The following is a 15,733-nucleotide window of genomic DNA, read 5'->3' on the forward strand; positions in this document are numbered from 1 at the left end:
AAAAAAAAAAAAAAAAAAAAAACAATACAATTTTGAGATCAACAAAGCAATTTCATATATCTGATTAGACCATCAAAAACCAATTAAACACAACAAGAGTTACAGATTACGCATCTAATCTCCTACAGAACCTAATTTAACTCATCAAACATAAACACATGCATCAAAAAACGCAGAATAGAAAATCTAACACATTTGCTCAAATCTCAGATCAGAGAGATGAAATTGACAAGAAGTGTAATCACGCTAGGGTTTATGGAACTTACGTTTTTGATTTCGGGAGAAGAGAGACGACGACGACTTTGAGCGATTTAGATCTGTTTTGTTGAGTTTGAGAGGCGATAAACACAAAGACAGAGACGACGCGGCGGTCTTTTTATTCATTACTCACCGTAGATCATTGACCTGGACACGTGTCGCGTTTATGAACTATCTTCATTAAAACTACCCCTTGTATTTTTGTACATATTCGAGATCGCCCCTAGAACTTTTTGACTAATTGAAATTACACCCTTGAATTGAATTGAATGTTCTCTAAACCGACCGGTTTGGTCTATCAAGAATCTGTTCACTGAAGTCGGCGAGTTTTTTTTTCTGATTCGTCTTTCCCCACTCATCCACTAGAGGGAGGAGCCGATGCTTGTTTTTTTGCTTCCATGGTAACGCTCTCGTCTCCATCTCCTTCGCTCTCTTTTATTGAGGGCGGAACATGTAAATCTTCTCACGTTTCTCGGGTCTCATTCTCCGGTCCCGGCGAATCCTCGGAAACCAATAGTATACTCAGAGATGTTCATATCGTAAGTCGAAATTTACTTCCTTCTCCGTGATTATTTTTGTGTCGGACTCGATTATTGAGCTAACAGTTGTTGTTGTTTGTTCTTAATATATATTTAGTCAGAAAGATTGTTGGAAGATTTCACTGAGCTTGCGAGAGAGAACACTGAGAAGGACCTCGAGACTTGTGGGACTCTTGCTGCCTTTCTTGTAAGATTGTTGTTTTTTTTTTTTGCTTTCTTCTTCACAAAGTTGATTACTTTGATGGGAAAGTCTGAAAATGAAACTCCTTAGCAAGTCACTGACTTTATTATTGTTCTGCTAAAGAAAGGGTTTTGAAAAATTGATTTTTTTATCAGTTTACTCTAATCGATTCATGCGTTTTGAAATCACTTGGAGGAGGTGTTTTGGTGGACCTGATAAGAGATTTTAGCTTTCTTTTTATGGTCATGAGGGACTCATGGTTGCTTTGCTTCTCTGTTTCAGGATTCATAGACCTGATATGTTGTTGTTAATCACTTGAATATTTTTGATCATGCTGCAGGAAAAAGGAATTTTTTATGTAACCACGCTGATAATACCTAAGCAAGTATCAACTTCTAATTCTGTGAGTATCTATCTATCTTTGAAAGATTTCTTTCAGTCATTTCGTGGTGCTCAATGTAATAATGGTTGCTAACTTGGTGCTTAAAATTGGCAGTGTCAAGCTATGAATGAAGTGGACGTGTTTTCCATACAGAACGAAAGAGAACTTTATCCCGTAGGATGGATTCATGTATATATCTCTCTCTTCTCCCTCCATATTTTAAGATGTTTAGTGATATGTTTAAGTGCATTGTCTTAACTTACTATAATGAGTTTATGATTCTTTTACAGACTCATCCTTCTCAGGGTTGTTTCATGTCATCAGTAGATCTGCATACACATTACTCATACCAGGTACTGAATCCAAATATACCATCTGACAGACAAAAGCAATACGCTGTCACTAAGAGTTGTGTTCCCTCTATTGCATATATACATGGTTTGAGACGATTCAGCTCTCACTTTTCCTATCATGTACCTTTTAGGTAATGGTGCCGGAGGCTTTTGGAATCGTCGTGGCTCCAACCGATAGCTCTAAGTACGTGCTTCCAAAGTTATCTTAATCCGTTACCATGGAGTCAATGATACATTCAACCTATTTCCTTGATGAACTCTCAAACTGGTTTTTCAGGAGTTACGGAATATTTAAGCTAACGGATCCAGGAGGAATGGAGGTACTGAGAAGCTGTTCCGAGACTGGATTCCACCCGCACAAAGAACCAGAAGATGGGAACCCAGTTTATGAGCATTGCTCAAACGTCTACAAGAACTCTAACCTTAGGTTCGAGATTTTTGATCTGCGTTAAGGTAACGACCCTTCCATGGCCTTATCAGTTATCAGTAAAAAGGTTCAAGCTTAAGCCACTCTTGGCTAAGGATGTCAATAATAACTGTAACTCGTAACCGGAACTGTATACTTGGTCTGAGAAGACTGTCAGATTGGGGTTATGAACAACACAAATGTTAATAAATTAAGGTAAGTAACTGTATCATAAATTGAAATGTCTTAATATTTTGATCATTTGACTCCATTATGGAAGAACACTTAAACAATGACAATAGACACTGTTGGTGTGCTTGGTAAATGAATAATATCTGTAAGTGTATAACCTGTCTTCTATTTGTTTTATATTTCTCATCACTATCTTATCATATATCGCCATTTAATTCTGCTATTAACCTTGCCAGTGATGACTGATGAGCAGAGTTGAACTTCTGAAAAGACGGGACATTTTTTAAAACTTCAACTTTGACTGTTTCAAACGTTATTCATTTTCTTCGTTTTCATTTCTTGTTCTGATTGAATCATTAGATACAGAATAGCCATGAAGCAGCCCTGGTAATAAAAATATCTATTAGTAAAGAAATTTTCCAAATATCTTTGTTCACATGAAACAAGAGTACAAAGCCAAAAACAGAACCAAAGGTCCAAACTTTTTTTGTGAAAATAAGAAAGCTCTCAAAGCTCGTTTCCTTATTAAAGTAAAGAGTACAAAAGAGTATGGTTTTATGAAGTGAAGAAACAAAAAGAAAAGCTTTTGTCATTTCATATTGTTAAGCGTTGCTATCAAAAAAACCCATACAGTCCTTTCTTTTCTTTTGTTTGGTTCAAAGCCCTCCCTTTATGGCCGTTTTCAAGCACATGATAACTTTGTTCGTACAGTCAGAGTAAAAAAAACCATCTTTATCTTAGTCTCTCCCTCTCTACAGATGTCACAGTCACCTCTGTCACGGATTTGGGTACAGACGATTCACTCTTCTTTCTCTCTCTCTCTCTCTCTGGGTTTTAATTCAAAAAGCGAAGTTGGTTACCATTGTCTTGTACGATCGTATATTCCCAGTATGATTTGTTTTGACAGGGCAACTGCTGTGTATATATGCCAAACATCTCTCTTTCTCTTTCTCTCTCCTTACATCAATTTATAAGTAAGACCAAAAGAGACCACAAAAGATTCAGGCTTTTTTGTTTGGCTTTCCCTTGCTGTTGCAGAAGAGTGAGTGAGAGTGAAAGATATGATGATGAGAGGTGGTGAGAGAGTGAAGGAGTTTCTTCGACCCTTTGTCGATTCCAAAACTTGGGACTTCTGTGTTATCTGGAAACTTGGTGATGATCCTTCTAGGTACACACTCTCTCCTTTCTGGGTTTCTTTGTTTCGTTGTTCATGCAGCTATGTTACTGTTTCTTTTTAGTGAAAAAAGCTTCCATTTTTTTATCAATACTAATGAGTTTTCAAAGGATTGGGACATTTTGTTTTTGGCTCTGTTATTGGGTTCAGTTAAAAAGCTTCCATTTTTATCTATACTGATGGGTTTTTCATGCTTGTCGTTAACCTTGCTTTCTGGATTGGGACGTTTTGTTTTTTATTTGGCTCTGTTACTGGTTTCCTGAATCGCTTTGGTCTCAAAGTTTCCATTTTTTAGATTAATCCCTAACAATTTATTGCTCTGTTCTATCAATTTTTGAGATTTCATGGTGATTTGTGTTTTCAGTAGCACAGGTTTGACATACTGGTAATTTTTCTTGTTGTGTGCGTGTTTTTGTCTTTACCATCTACCTCTGGATTACCAAATTTTCAGAGTTTGAATATTATAAACTTCTTTGTCTGGTCTTGGTTTTGTCTTCTTCTCTCTGGCTTTAGTAAGTTTGTATTGATGAAAAACTTGTTTGATCTCTGGGTTTTATGATCTTCACAGTTACACCCTAGTTTCTTAAATCAGCCGGTAATTATTTTTAATTCCACATGATTTGCCAGGTTTATCGAATGGGTGGGATGCTGCTGCAGTGGTGGTTATGTTGATAAGAACATTAAGCTTGAAACCGCAGAAGGAACCGAGAGAAAACAGAAAGCTTTTTTCTGCAGAGATGAACACAACAAGCATCGTATAAGAACCTTAGCTTGTGAAGCTCTTTCTCATTTTCCTCTCTTCATGCCTCTCTATCCTGGGTATGTTTTAATCTTTTAAACCCATTTTGAGTTTATTGTTTCAAAAATGATATAAAAGCTTTCTTCTTAATTACAGGATTCATGGAGAAGTAGTGATGTCAAAATCTCCTAAATGGTTGGTTAATTCAGGTCCTGGATCTGAAAAGGTAAAAAAGGCTCTCTTCTTCAGCCTTGTTTTACTTGTTTGATCATAAGAACAGTCTGATCTGGATTGTTCTTGGCAGGACATTTTCAACACACGGGTTCTTGTTCCTGTGAGTGATGGTCTCGTTGAGCTCTTCTCCTTCAAAATGGTAAAAACATGTTAGCATGCATTTCTATAAAAAATCAGTCATTGGTTTTGGTAGTAACTTCGTAAAAAGTTGTCCTCTTTTTTGGTTGTTTCAGAAACCGTTTGACGAAACCATTGTTGATATGATTGTATCGCGTTGTAACGCCGTCTCTGAACCATTCCCTGAACAAAGGCTGCAATTTAGGATCACTCCTGGAGCAGAGGAGTCTATGAGTAGCGGTGTGAATCTCAGCTTTGAAGGTGGGGGCTCATCTAGCGTCTCCAATCACTCCAGTGAAACTCAGAATCGTTTTGGAAATCACCCGAATGCTCACTGTGGGGAATTACATAAGGAGGAACAAGCGCCATGTTTGGTAATGAACAAGGAGGATCCCGTGGTGCAAAACGCCATGGATTGTCAAGCTAATAAGAGGCTTCCTAAGGAACACTTCAAATCAAAGAATCTTCTTTCAGAGAGAAAAAGAAGAGATAAGATTAATCAGGCCATGTATGCTCTAAGAGCCGTAGTCCCTAAAATCACAAAGGTTACTTCTGAAACTCAATGCGGTTTCTGGATCACTCTTCTTGTGATCAATAGCCCTTTTGATTGGATTATAATATCCATTTCTTTATGCCTATATGCAGATGAACAAAATTGGAATTTTCACTGATGCGGTTGATTACATCAATGAACTGCTACTGGAGAAGAAGAAGCTTGAAGATGAACTTAAAGGAATCAACGAGAAGGAAGACAAAGAAATCGCTGCAGAGGAAGAATCTGCAATAGCTGATCCAGAAGCTGAAAAACTTTCCTCTAAACTCAACAAGAAAATGAAGAAAAACGAGGTATTATTCAAATATAGAGCCTCAAAATCAACCATATCTGACCTGTAAAATCCTACCAACTCCTCTGTTTCTGGTTTCTTTCAAGGTGAATCTTGAAGCCTACGAGATTGGTGAGCGAGATTTCTTGATTCGGGTTGGGCAGGAGCATAAACGAGGTGGATTTAAGAGGTTGATAGAAGCTGTAGACTCATGTGGACTTGAGATCATCAACGTCAACTTCACCAAACATGATCTCACAGCCATGACAGTTCTCAATGTCAAGGTAATAACTTGTTCACATATCCCATTGAATCTACACTTCAATCACAGATTCTTAAAATCTGATAAAAGTTTGAATTTTTTTAGGCGAACAAAGACGGAATTGCATCTGGAGATCTGAGAGATTCGCTGCTCAAGATGATGATGAATCAGACAATCGATATGAAAACATAGTACATAACCCCAAAAAAGATAGGTCAAATATTTTGTTTGCTTCAGCCACAAGTTACTACTGAGATTTTGATTCTCACAAGCTTTTTGGTGACAAATTTACATTTTGAAACTATATATGTTCTTCTGGGTACTGGTTTCGAGTTCGTTAAGATATTTTCTTTAAAAATTCCTAAAGGGTCCCAAAGAACCCAGAAAACAAAAAAACACAACAACTTCCGTAAATGATCGGTTTCAGCGGTTCCGGTGAGTTGTGTTGAAGGCTCGGCTCTCAGATTCATGGCTAGTCGTGTAGTCTTGGCTTGGGTAGTAGCCAGAGTTAGTATTACCGAGATCCGAGGAATCCTCAGAGGCTCGTCTGAAAATTCGAATCTCATTACTGTATTGACCCGAGTTGTAGACCGTACTTTGACCGACTTTAACTCCGTTTGTCAGATCCGACAAGTCTTCTCGCGTGTCCAGAGCTCTTACCACCTGCGAAAAAGGGGACACTCTGAGTCGTTCAGAGGGTTTTGTTTCTCTCTATGAAGCTGTGTTTATTACGGTAGAGACGTAGAGTCAAGTATTTCTATTTCTGACCTGAACCATACGAGGTCGTTTTAGAGCTGAATGCCTAACGCAAGACGCTGCCGTTTCGATCATTCTATAGACTTCACCTTCAATGTAATGCATCTCCAGCCGTGGATCCACTACTTCGCTGATGTCACCTTTTTCAATGGCCTCGATTAATCGTGGACGTGCCTGCCAAAACACAAAAATTATTGTATTTCATTTTGTAACGTAACTTGATATATCTACAAAGGAAATTAAAAAACTAAAATACCCATTCAACGAGACTCTCTTCACCCAAAGGTTGAGATGTATCAACAGGTTTGCGACCGGTTATGAGTTCGAGCAGCACAACTCCAAATGAAAACACGTCTGATCGATCAGTTAGTTTTCCACTTGAAGCATATTCTGGAGCTAAATACCTGTATGTATTCATATGTAATAAACATGATGATCATCCTAACATTATGATAACAATTTTTGGAATCGGTTTAAAAGAGAATAGTGAAACACTGTATAACATTTATCATATTTGGAAAAAATGATGTCATCCAAATGTTTTAGTGATATTCACCATTTTTAAAAATAAAAACGAACGTTGTGAAATCACGTACTATAATTTTAGAAGATATGTATATATTTGCACCAATAGGGAAATGAGGATCAAAAGCTCATATGTAAGGGAAAGTATTGGAATTGATTATTCGGTTTAGTAAATAGATTGGTTAGCTTAGTTGGTTAACTCAGATTAGATATTTTTATCTGTATATAACAACTCACATGTACAGTCCTTTGAGGCATTNACAACTTCCGTAAATGATCGGTTTCAGCGGTTCCGGTGAGTTGTGTTGAAGGCTCGGCTCTCAGATTCATGGCTAGTCGTGTAGTCTTGGCTTGGGTAGTAGCCAGAGTTAGTATTACCGAGATCCGAGGAATCCTCAGAGGCTCGTCTGAAAATTCGAATCTCATTACTGTATTGACCCGAGTTGTAGACCGTACTTTGACCGACTTTAACTCCGTTTGTCAGATCCGACAAGTCTTCTCGCGTGTCCAGAGCTCTTACCACCTGCGAAAAAGGGGACACTCTGAGTCGTTCAGAGGGTTTTGTTTCTCTCTATGAAGCTGTGTTTATTACGGTAGAGACGTAGAGTCAAGTATTTCTATTTCTGACCTGAACCATACGAGGTCGTTTTAGAGCTGAATGCCTAACGCAAGACGCTGCCGTTTCGATCATTCTATAGACTTCACCTTCAATGTAATGCATCTCCAGCCGTGGATCCACTACTTCGCTGATGTCACCTTTTTCAATGGCCTCGATTAATCGTGGACGTGCCTGCCAAAACACAAAAATTATTGTATTTCATTTTGTAACGTAACTTGATATATCTACAAAGGAAATTAAAAAACTAAAATACCCATTCAACGAGACTCTCTTCACCCAAAGGTTGAGATGTATCAACAGGTTTGCGACCGGTTATGAGTTCGAGCAGCACAACTCCAAATGAAAACACGTCTGATCGATCAGTTAGTTTTCCACTTGAAGCATATTCTGGAGCTAAATACCTGTATGTATTCATATGTAATAAACATGATGATCATCCTAACATTATGATAACAATTTTTGGAATCGGTTTAAAAGAGAATAGTGAAACACTGTATAACATTTATCATATTTGGAAAAAATGATGTCATCCAAATGTTTTAGTGATATTCACCATTTTTAAAAATAAAAACGAACGTTGTGAAATCACGTACTATAATTTTAGAAGATATGTATATATTTGCACCAATAGGGAAATGAGGATCAAAAGCTCATATGTAAGGGAAAGTATTGGAATTGATTATTCGGTTTAGTAAATAGATTGGTTAGCTTAGTTGGTTAACTCAGATTAGATATTTTTATCTGTATATAACAACTCACATGTACAGTCCTTTGAGGCATTGAATAAAAGAAGAAAAGTTTTTGGAACTTTCTGTAACAAACTTTTCTCATCTCTTCTTCTATCTTTGATCGTAATATGGTATCAGAGCTATCAAGCTCAGATCTACTCTGATTTCGATCTCTTTTCTTCGTTTTCGAGCTCGATTCTTCATCCCATTTGTTCGTTACAAGCATCGATGGTGACTGTTGCTCGAGCCTCTCAGAAACCAGCTCGTTTGAAGACTTCGACGAGCTCAGCTACACGGAAGTCGTCGCGATCTACTGGCGTTGTTGTTTCTCCTCTGATCTCTCCTTCAGCAGCTGGATCTCAAGCTATTGAAGCTTCGCGAGCTGAACCAACACCAAATTTCATGGATCCGACTCATTCTCCGTTTTTTATGCATAGTGCTGATCATCTAGGTTTTAATATTATTTCTATTCAACTTGATGGAACAAATTATGATGACTGGAGTGAAGCTGTGCTGATAGCTTTAGATGCAAAGAACAAGATAGGTTTTATTGATGGAACCTTATCTAGACCACTTGAATCAGATAGCAATTTTCGTCTATGGTCTAGATGTAATAGCATGGTCAAAGCTTGGTTGTTGAACTGTGTGTCTCCTCAGATTTATCGCAGTATCCTTCGTATCCGTGATGCTAGCTCTGTATGGCGTGACATTTATGGTCGTTTTCACATGACCAACTTGCCACGCACATACAATCTGACTCAGCAGATTCAAGACTTACGCCAAGGTACCATGTCTCTCTTTGAATACTTTACTCAGTTGAAAATACTGTGGGATCAGCTAGATAATACAGAGGAGTTGGATGAGCCTTGTATTTGTGGTAAGGCAGCTAGATGGCAGAAAAAGGTAGAGAGATCAAAGACAGTTAAATTCTTGGCAGGTTTGAATGAATCTTATGCAATTGTGAGAAGACATATCATTGCTAAGAAAGTGCTTCCTTCACTTGTGGAAGTTTACAACATTCTTGACCAAGATGATAGTCAAAAGAATTTCTCTCCCACCATTGCTCAGCCAGCTGCGTTTCAGGTTTCAGAAATGACTTCGATGGTTAATGATACTTCTGCAGAACCACAAATGATTTGCTATGTGCAGAATGGACCTAATAAAGGATGTCCTATCTGCTCATTTTGCAACAAAGTTGGTCACATTGCAGAGAGGTGCTACAAGAAACATGGCTTCCCACCTGGATACAAAGGCAAGATTTCTGATAAGTCACAGAAGCCGCATATTGTTGCTGCTCCGGTTGCCATGATATCAACACATGTTTCTTCAAATGACAAAGTAAAAAGTTTGATTGGCAATCTTACTAAGGATCAGATTCAACACTTTGTGGCTCTCTTCAGTGCAAAGTTGCAGACACCTTCTACCTCTACTAACACTGATGCAGGACCATCCCATTCTGCGGTTGATCACACTGGTATCTCTTTCTCACCTTCTACCCTTTACTTTGTTGGCATCCTGGCAGTTTCTCAACATATTCTTTCAAGTGGAACATGGGTGATTGACTCTGGTGCAACTCACCATGTTTCATATGATCGAAACAGTTTTATCTCACTGGATACTACTATTGAAAGCTATGTCAATCTGCCAACAGGATCAACGGTTAAAATCAGTGGTATAGGGAAAATAAGACTTAACAGTGACATGATTCTCTGCAATGTTCTGTTTATCCCTGAATTTCGCTTGAATCTGATCAGCATCAGCTCTTTGACATCCAGTTTAGGTTCCAGGGTGATTTTTGATCCTTCTTGCTGTGAAATACAGGATCTTACCAGGGGGTCGACCATTGGACAAGGTAGAAGGATTGGAAACCTCTATGTGCTAGACACAACCCCTCCACCTCCATCAGTCTCAGTGAATGCAGTGGTGGACATTAACATGTGGCACAAGAGGCTTGGACACCCTTCTTATTCACGACTGGATGCTATATCAGAAGTTTTGGGAACATCAAGGCACAAGAATAAAGGCTCAGCTTACTATCATATTTGTCATTTGACTAAGCAAAAGAAGTTGTCTTTCTCCTCATCAAACAATCTATGTAATTCGACCTTTGAGTTGTTACATATTGACTTATGGAGACCTTTTTCAGTGGAAACTGTTGATGGATATAAGCATTTTTTGACAATAGTGGATGATCATTCACGTGCTACATGGGTTTATCTTCTCAAAACTAAATCAGAAGTATTGAAAGTGTTTCCAGCATACATTAAACAAGTAGAGAATCAGTATAACGTGAAAGTAAAGGCAGTAAGATCAGATAACGCTCCAGAATTGCGGTTTACTGAGTTTTATAGAGAACATGGGATCACCTCTTACCATTCATGCCCAGAAACACCAGAGCAAAACTCTGTTGTGGAACGCAAGCACCAACATATACTAAATGTAGCAAGGGCTCTCATGTTTCAGTCTCAAGTCCCTTTAGCCTACTGGGGAGATTGCATTCTAACTGCAGTGTTTCTTATTAACAGAACACCCTCTGCTCTGCTCTCAAATAGGACTCCTTTTGAAATCCTCACTGGTAAGAAGCCTGTTTATGATCAGATTAAGACTTTCGGTTGTCTTTGTTATGGATCTACTTCTCCAAATCAGAGACATAAGTTTCAACCTCGATCAAAGGCTTGCGTCTTCCTTGGTTACCCTGCTGGTTATAAGGGTTACAAGATAATGGATTTGGAGACTAACAGAGTTTTTATATCTAGAAATGTTGAGTTTTGTGAAGAGGTGTTTCCCTTGGCAAAAGAGAGCCAATCTGACTTGTCTGCTGAAATGATCACATCGATGGATTCTTTGTCTCCAGGTAATAATTTTTCAATTCCTTCTTCACAACCCTCTCCACCAACACAAATTTCTTTATCTCATCGAGCTAAGAAACCTCCTGCTCACTTAAAAGACTATCACTGTTATTCCCTTGATAGTGATGTCGCTTTTCCCATTTCATCTTATCTTTCCTATTCCAAACTTTCTCCCTCACATTTGTCTTACATTAATCATATCACTCAAATTCCAATCCCTCAATCATATTCTGAGGCAAAGAATTCCAAAGAATGGTGTGATGTTGTAGATTCGGAGATTGGAGCTATGGAAAGAACAAACACTTGGGATGTTACAAGTTTACCTAAAGGGAAGAAAGCAGTGGATTGTAAGTGGGTTTTCACGTTGAAGTTTCATGCTGATGGGAGTCTAGAGAGATACAAAGCTTGCTTGGTAGCTAAGGGTTACACACAGAAGGAAGGGTTAGACTATAATGAAACTTTCTCTCCTGTGGCTAAAATGGCTACTGCGAAGTTGCTTTTGAAGATCTCTGCATCAAAGAAATGGTTTCTTAATCAGTTAGATATTTCCAATGCCTTTTTGAATGGTGATTTGGAGGAGGAAATATATATGAAGTTGCCGGAGGGATATGCTGACATTAAGGGGGACCAATTGCCTAAAAACGCTGTTTGTCGCCTCAAGAAATCGATTTATGGTCTAAAACAGGCATCTCGGCAATGGTTTTTGAAGTTCTCTACTTGTCTCCTACAGCTTGGTTTCATTAAAGCTCATGGTGATCACACTTTATTTGTCAAACATGGAGAGAGTGAGTTTTTGGCAGTTCTTGTCTATGTTGATGACATTGTGATCGCGAGTACAATAGAAACATCAGCTGCTCAGTTGACAAATGTTCTCAAACTCTGTTTCAAACTGCGAGAACTTGGTCCTTTGAAGTATTTCTTAGGCTTGGAAATTTCCAGGAATATTGAGGGGATTTCTATATGTCAACGCAAATATGCATTGGAGTTACTCTCTTCTACTGGTATGTTGGCCTGTAAACCAGCTCCTACTCCAATGATTCCCAACTTAAAGCTTTCCAAAACATCAGGAGAGTTACTCGAAGATAAAGCAATGTACAGAAGTCTTGTTGGGCGTTTGATGTATATAACCATAACTCGGCCAGATATCACATTTGCTGTGAACAAGTTATGTCAGTTTTCATCAGCTCCACGTTCTGCTCATCTCATTGCGGTTTATCAGGTTCTTCAATATATAAAAGGCACTATTGGTCAAGGTCTCTTCTACTCTGCAGATTCTGATCTCACCCTAAAAGGATTTGCAGATGCTTCTTATGGCTCTTGTCCAGACAGTAGAAGATCCACAACCGGTTTTTCCATGTTTTTGGGCTCTTCACTCATTTCATGGTGTTCGAAGAAACAGCCTACTATTTCAAGATCTTCTGCAGAAGCGGAATATAGAGCTTTAGCTTTGGCTTCATGTGAAATGGCTTGGCTTGCTATTTTGCTCTCTGATTTGAAGATTGATACAGGGTCAATCCCGATTCTCTTCTCCGATAGTACCGCTGCTATATACATTGCTACCAATCCTGTTTTTCACGAACGGACTAAACATATTGAGATTGACTGTCACACCGCCCGTGAGAAGCTAGATAAGGGCCTCTTGAAGATGCTTCATGTTAATACAGAGGATCAAGTGGCTGATATTCTTACCAAACCTCTATTCCCCGATCAGTTTCATCATTTACTATCCAAGATGAGTGTTCATAACATATATATCTCATCTTGAGGGGGACTATTGGAATTGATTATTCGGTTTAGTAAATAGATTGGTTAGCTTAGTTGGTTAACTTAGTTGGTTAACTCAGATTAGATATTTTTATCTGTATATAACAACTCACATGTACAGTCCTTTGAGGCATTGAATAAAAGAAGAAAAGTTTTTGGAACTTTCCGTAACAAACTTTTCTCATCTCTTCTTTTATCTAAACGAAAGCGACTAAACTACAAAGTTTTCAGTATAAAATTGTTTTTTTTTTAAGTTGGTTATATTTTAAAAAGGAGAAATGACAGTACCCAAATGTGCCCATGACACGCGTTGATATGTGGGACTGTGCAGTATCGTTCAGTCTGGCAAGTCCGAAGTCTGCGACCTGTTACGTATGGAGCAAATCAAAATCCTCTCGGTGAAGAACATCACAATCAGAATACAGAAAATCATACTAATTTTTTTTTTTTTTTTTAAGACAGTAAAATAGAAGAAAAATAAATAACTAAAATATTGACTTTGCCTGAGCTTCGAATTCATCATCCAACAGAATGTTTGACGATTTGATGTCCCTATGGATAATCTTCGGGTGACCTATTATGCAATTCATAAAAGAAAGTTCAGCTTGTAACATTTGTTTTCCTTTAACTATATATAGCTTTTATACCTAGGAAGCTAGGAAATATATTCATATTCCATTAGGAAGATAATTATTAAAAAAAAAATGTAAAGGGTATACTCACAATCTTCATGTAGATAAGCAAGACCTTTGGCTGCGCCTATTGCAATCCTGACTCTTCTACTCCATTCCAGAACTGGCAAGTCTTTGCCTGACAATAACAACATAAGACAATATTAGTAACAAAATAACTCCCCCGACCGGTTTAACTATAGTAGATTAGTCTCTATTTCCGCTCAAGAGTGTCCTATCAATAATTATGAAGATGTACCTAGGAAGACAAATTTAAAATGTCTAACACAAGTCTAAATCCAAAATGCAATTCTCATATATATAATCAACGGTTTTGAAGAAATTAAGAAAAATATATAGTTTTATGAAACACAAATAGAGATTGTATTGTAAGAGAAAGAACGTACCATGTAAATGGTAATCCAAAGTATTGTTGGGGACAAACTCATAGATGAGGAATCTATGTTGTTCAGAGATGCAATAACCAACAAGAGACACCAAGTGCCTATGATGCACCCTGCTAATGATCTCTACTTCAGCTTTGAACTCTCTATATCCTTCTGCGCTGACCGACTTTAGCTGTTTGATCGCCACTGTCTTTCCCTCATAAAGGATGCCCTTGTAGACACACCCGAACCCACCTTCTCCTACCACAAATCTCTTGGAAAATCCTTCCGTTATTTGGCTTAGCTCTTCAAAGGTGAAAATGATCTTTGAAGTCCCTAATACTGCGGAGTCAGGTGTTGTTCTACCAGGTTTTGGGTTCCCGAGACTGTTAGTATCTGGTGATGAGTTTTGCGCTGAGTTGTTCCCATGTCCAGGTTTATGCCTATACTGAATGAATTCCTCTGCGACAAGAACAAGGGTCAGGAGAACAAAACTAGAACGAAAAAATCAATAACAAGAGCATGCAAGAAACAAGAATCAAACAAGGTTAAGACAAGAATCATAACAACATGTCAAGAAACAACAACAAAGAATCAAAGAATCAAGAATCAAGAATCAAGAATCAAGAATCAAGAATCAAGAGCTAGACCGAGGCAAAGAACGAAAAGTAAAAATTTTCTTACCTGTATTTACAGAGACATTAGCAGGTGGCAAATACTGGTTAGAGCGGGGAGAAGAAGAACCTTTCTTTTGTTTCCTCCTAACAAAGAAAACGGCAGCAACGAATAAAATGACTAACACACCTGCGATCCCAATACCGATCATTGTCTTCTCGGTGTAATTATGTTGTTGTCCATTTCCGTTACTATTCGCATTATTGCTATTAGAGCCTTCAGAATTGTTATTGGAGCCGGAGAGGGAAGGAGGGGACGAGGGTACACGATTTAATCCTCCTGCCAAAAGTGAATCCAACGGCTGTGGAATATTAGGGTTTAGGGGAATCACCGGAGGCAATAAAGATGTAAATGGAGGAGACCCTTGGCTACCGGAAACTTCCCCAACAGGCGGCGAAAAGGGAGTAAAAGGGAGAGACGGAGGAGAAATAGGGTTGTTAATGGGGTTTTGTGGTTCACCATTGTTAGGTCTTGTCTCCGGTTGCTGAGTAACTACGGTAGGAGGAGGAAGAAAAGAAATAGGAGGAGACTGAGGCCTTGGCAAAGGAACTACCACTGGAGAATCTCCGCTTGGGGTTGATTGAGGCGGGGGTTGAGGCTGAGCAGGTGAAGGAGGTGGAGTTATAGAAGGTGGAGGGGAATTAGAAGGAGGCGTTGGAGGTGGAGTTGTATTAGGAGGTTGATTCGGTGGTGGGGGAGCAGCCGTTACGGGCGGGGGAGATGATTGTGAGCCGCCACCGCCACCCTCTGGGGGTGGAGGAGCAGGAGGTGACGTAGCTGGAGGCTGTGTCGTCTGGGAATCGGCAGTGGTTTTCTGATCAGTGAATCCTCCGACATTTGTCGGCTGTGCTACAAACGGGGAAATCTTCTTTCCGATCAAATCTGCTTGTTGCTGGACTCTGTCCATTTCTATTCACCCTTTTTGTCTTTATCTTTCTCTCCTTTACATGTTTGAATTTGCTCTTAAAGAGGCTCCTTGTGGAACAAGAAAGGGACTATTTATTTTGGGATCCAACCAAGACGGATTTAAATTCCTCAGAGATCCACGATTCTAAATTTTAAAAACAATGTATCGGTTTCTCAAGATTATGTGTTTATG

The 15,733-nt window shown here is 38.7% G+C and overlaps 6 protein-coding genes and 1 long non-coding RNA gene across 8 annotated transcripts in view; 2 read left to right on the top strand and 5 right to left on the bottom strand.

Moving 5' to 3' along the window:
* LOC104739677 (uncharacterized protein At4g28440-like) overlaps nt 1-369 on the bottom strand; it is a 1,580-nt gene extending 1,211 nt beyond the window's left edge. Inside the window, exon 1 of the mRNA XM_010460112.2 lies at nt 267-369. The gene's annotated coding sequence lies outside the window, so the exon portion shown is untranslated. The remainder of the gene's footprint in view (nt 1-266) is intronic.
* Nucleotides 535-2,468, top strand: LOC104739678 (AMSH-like ubiquitin thioesterase 2). Its single transcript, XM_010460113.2, has 7 exons — nt 535-797; nt 895-984; nt 1,319-1,381; nt 1,475-1,549; nt 1,651-1,713; nt 1,845-1,897; nt 1,991-2,468. The coding sequence occupies exons 1-7, from the start codon at nt 657-659 to the stop codon at nt 2,163-2,165; spliced, it is 660 nt and encodes a 219-aa protein (XP_010458415.1). The 5' UTR covers nt 535-656; the 3' UTR covers nt 2,166-2,468.
* Nucleotides 2,581-6,068, top strand: LOC104739680 (transcription factor bHLH90-like). Of its 2 annotated transcripts, XM_010460118.2 has the most exons (9): nt 2,581-3,099; nt 3,350-3,479; nt 4,113-4,304; nt 4,381-4,450; nt 4,529-4,597; nt 4,692-5,120; nt 5,221-5,421; nt 5,507-5,683; nt 5,767-6,068. In XM_010460118.2, exons 2-9 carry the CDS (start codon nt 3,373-3,375, stop codon nt 5,851-5,853), a joined length of 1,332 nt encoding a protein of 443 aa, XP_010458420.1. In that variant the 5' UTR covers nt 2,581-3,099; nt 3,350-3,372; the 3' UTR covers nt 5,854-6,068. The 2 variants fall into 2 exon arrangements, with proteins under 2 accessions (XP_010458420.1, XP_010458419.1); XM_010460117.2 differs by having other exon boundaries at nt 2,581-3,479; nt 5,767-6,005.
* On the bottom strand, nt 6,080-6,840 carry LOC104739679 (putative proline-rich receptor-like protein kinase PERK11). Its single transcript, XM_010460116.1, has 3 exons — nt 6,674-6,840; nt 6,430-6,591; nt 6,080-6,324 (listed from the first exon to the last, which is right to left on the bottom strand). Exons 1-3 carry the CDS (start codon nt 6,833-6,835, stop codon nt 6,085-6,087), a joined length of 564 nt encoding a protein of 187 aa, XP_010458418.1. The 5' UTR covers nt 6,836-6,840; the 3' UTR covers nt 6,080-6,084.
* Nucleotides 7,221-7,981, bottom strand: LOC109125057 (putative proline-rich receptor-like protein kinase PERK11). Its single transcript, XM_019235923.1, has 3 exons — nt 7,815-7,981; nt 7,571-7,732; nt 7,221-7,465 (listed from the first exon to the last, which is right to left on the bottom strand). The coding sequence occupies exons 1-3, from the start codon at nt 7,974-7,976 to the stop codon at nt 7,226-7,228; spliced, it is 564 nt and encodes a 187-aa protein (XP_019091468.1). The 5' UTR covers nt 7,977-7,981; the 3' UTR covers nt 7,221-7,225.
* On the bottom strand, nt 13,405-14,379 carry LOC104743218. The gene is made up of 3 exons (XR_002035130.1): nt 13,981-14,379; nt 13,626-13,712; nt 13,405-13,476 (listed from the first exon to the last, which is right to left on the bottom strand). It is a non-coding gene; the product is annotated as an uncharacterized LOC104743218 (long non-coding RNA).
* On the bottom strand, nt 14,597-15,541 carry LOC109128638 (putative proline-rich receptor-like protein kinase PERK11). The gene has a single exon (XM_019235433.1). The coding sequence runs from the start codon at nt 15,539-15,541 to the stop codon at nt 14,597-14,599; it is 945 nt and encodes a 314-aa protein (XP_019090978.1).

Source organism: Camelina sativa, chromosome 14 (assembly GCF_000633955.1).
Source record: "Camelina sativa cultivar DH55 chromosome 14, Cs, whole genome shotgun sequence".
NCBI lineage: Eukaryota > Viridiplantae > Streptophyta > Magnoliopsida > Brassicales > Brassicaceae > Camelina > Camelina sativa.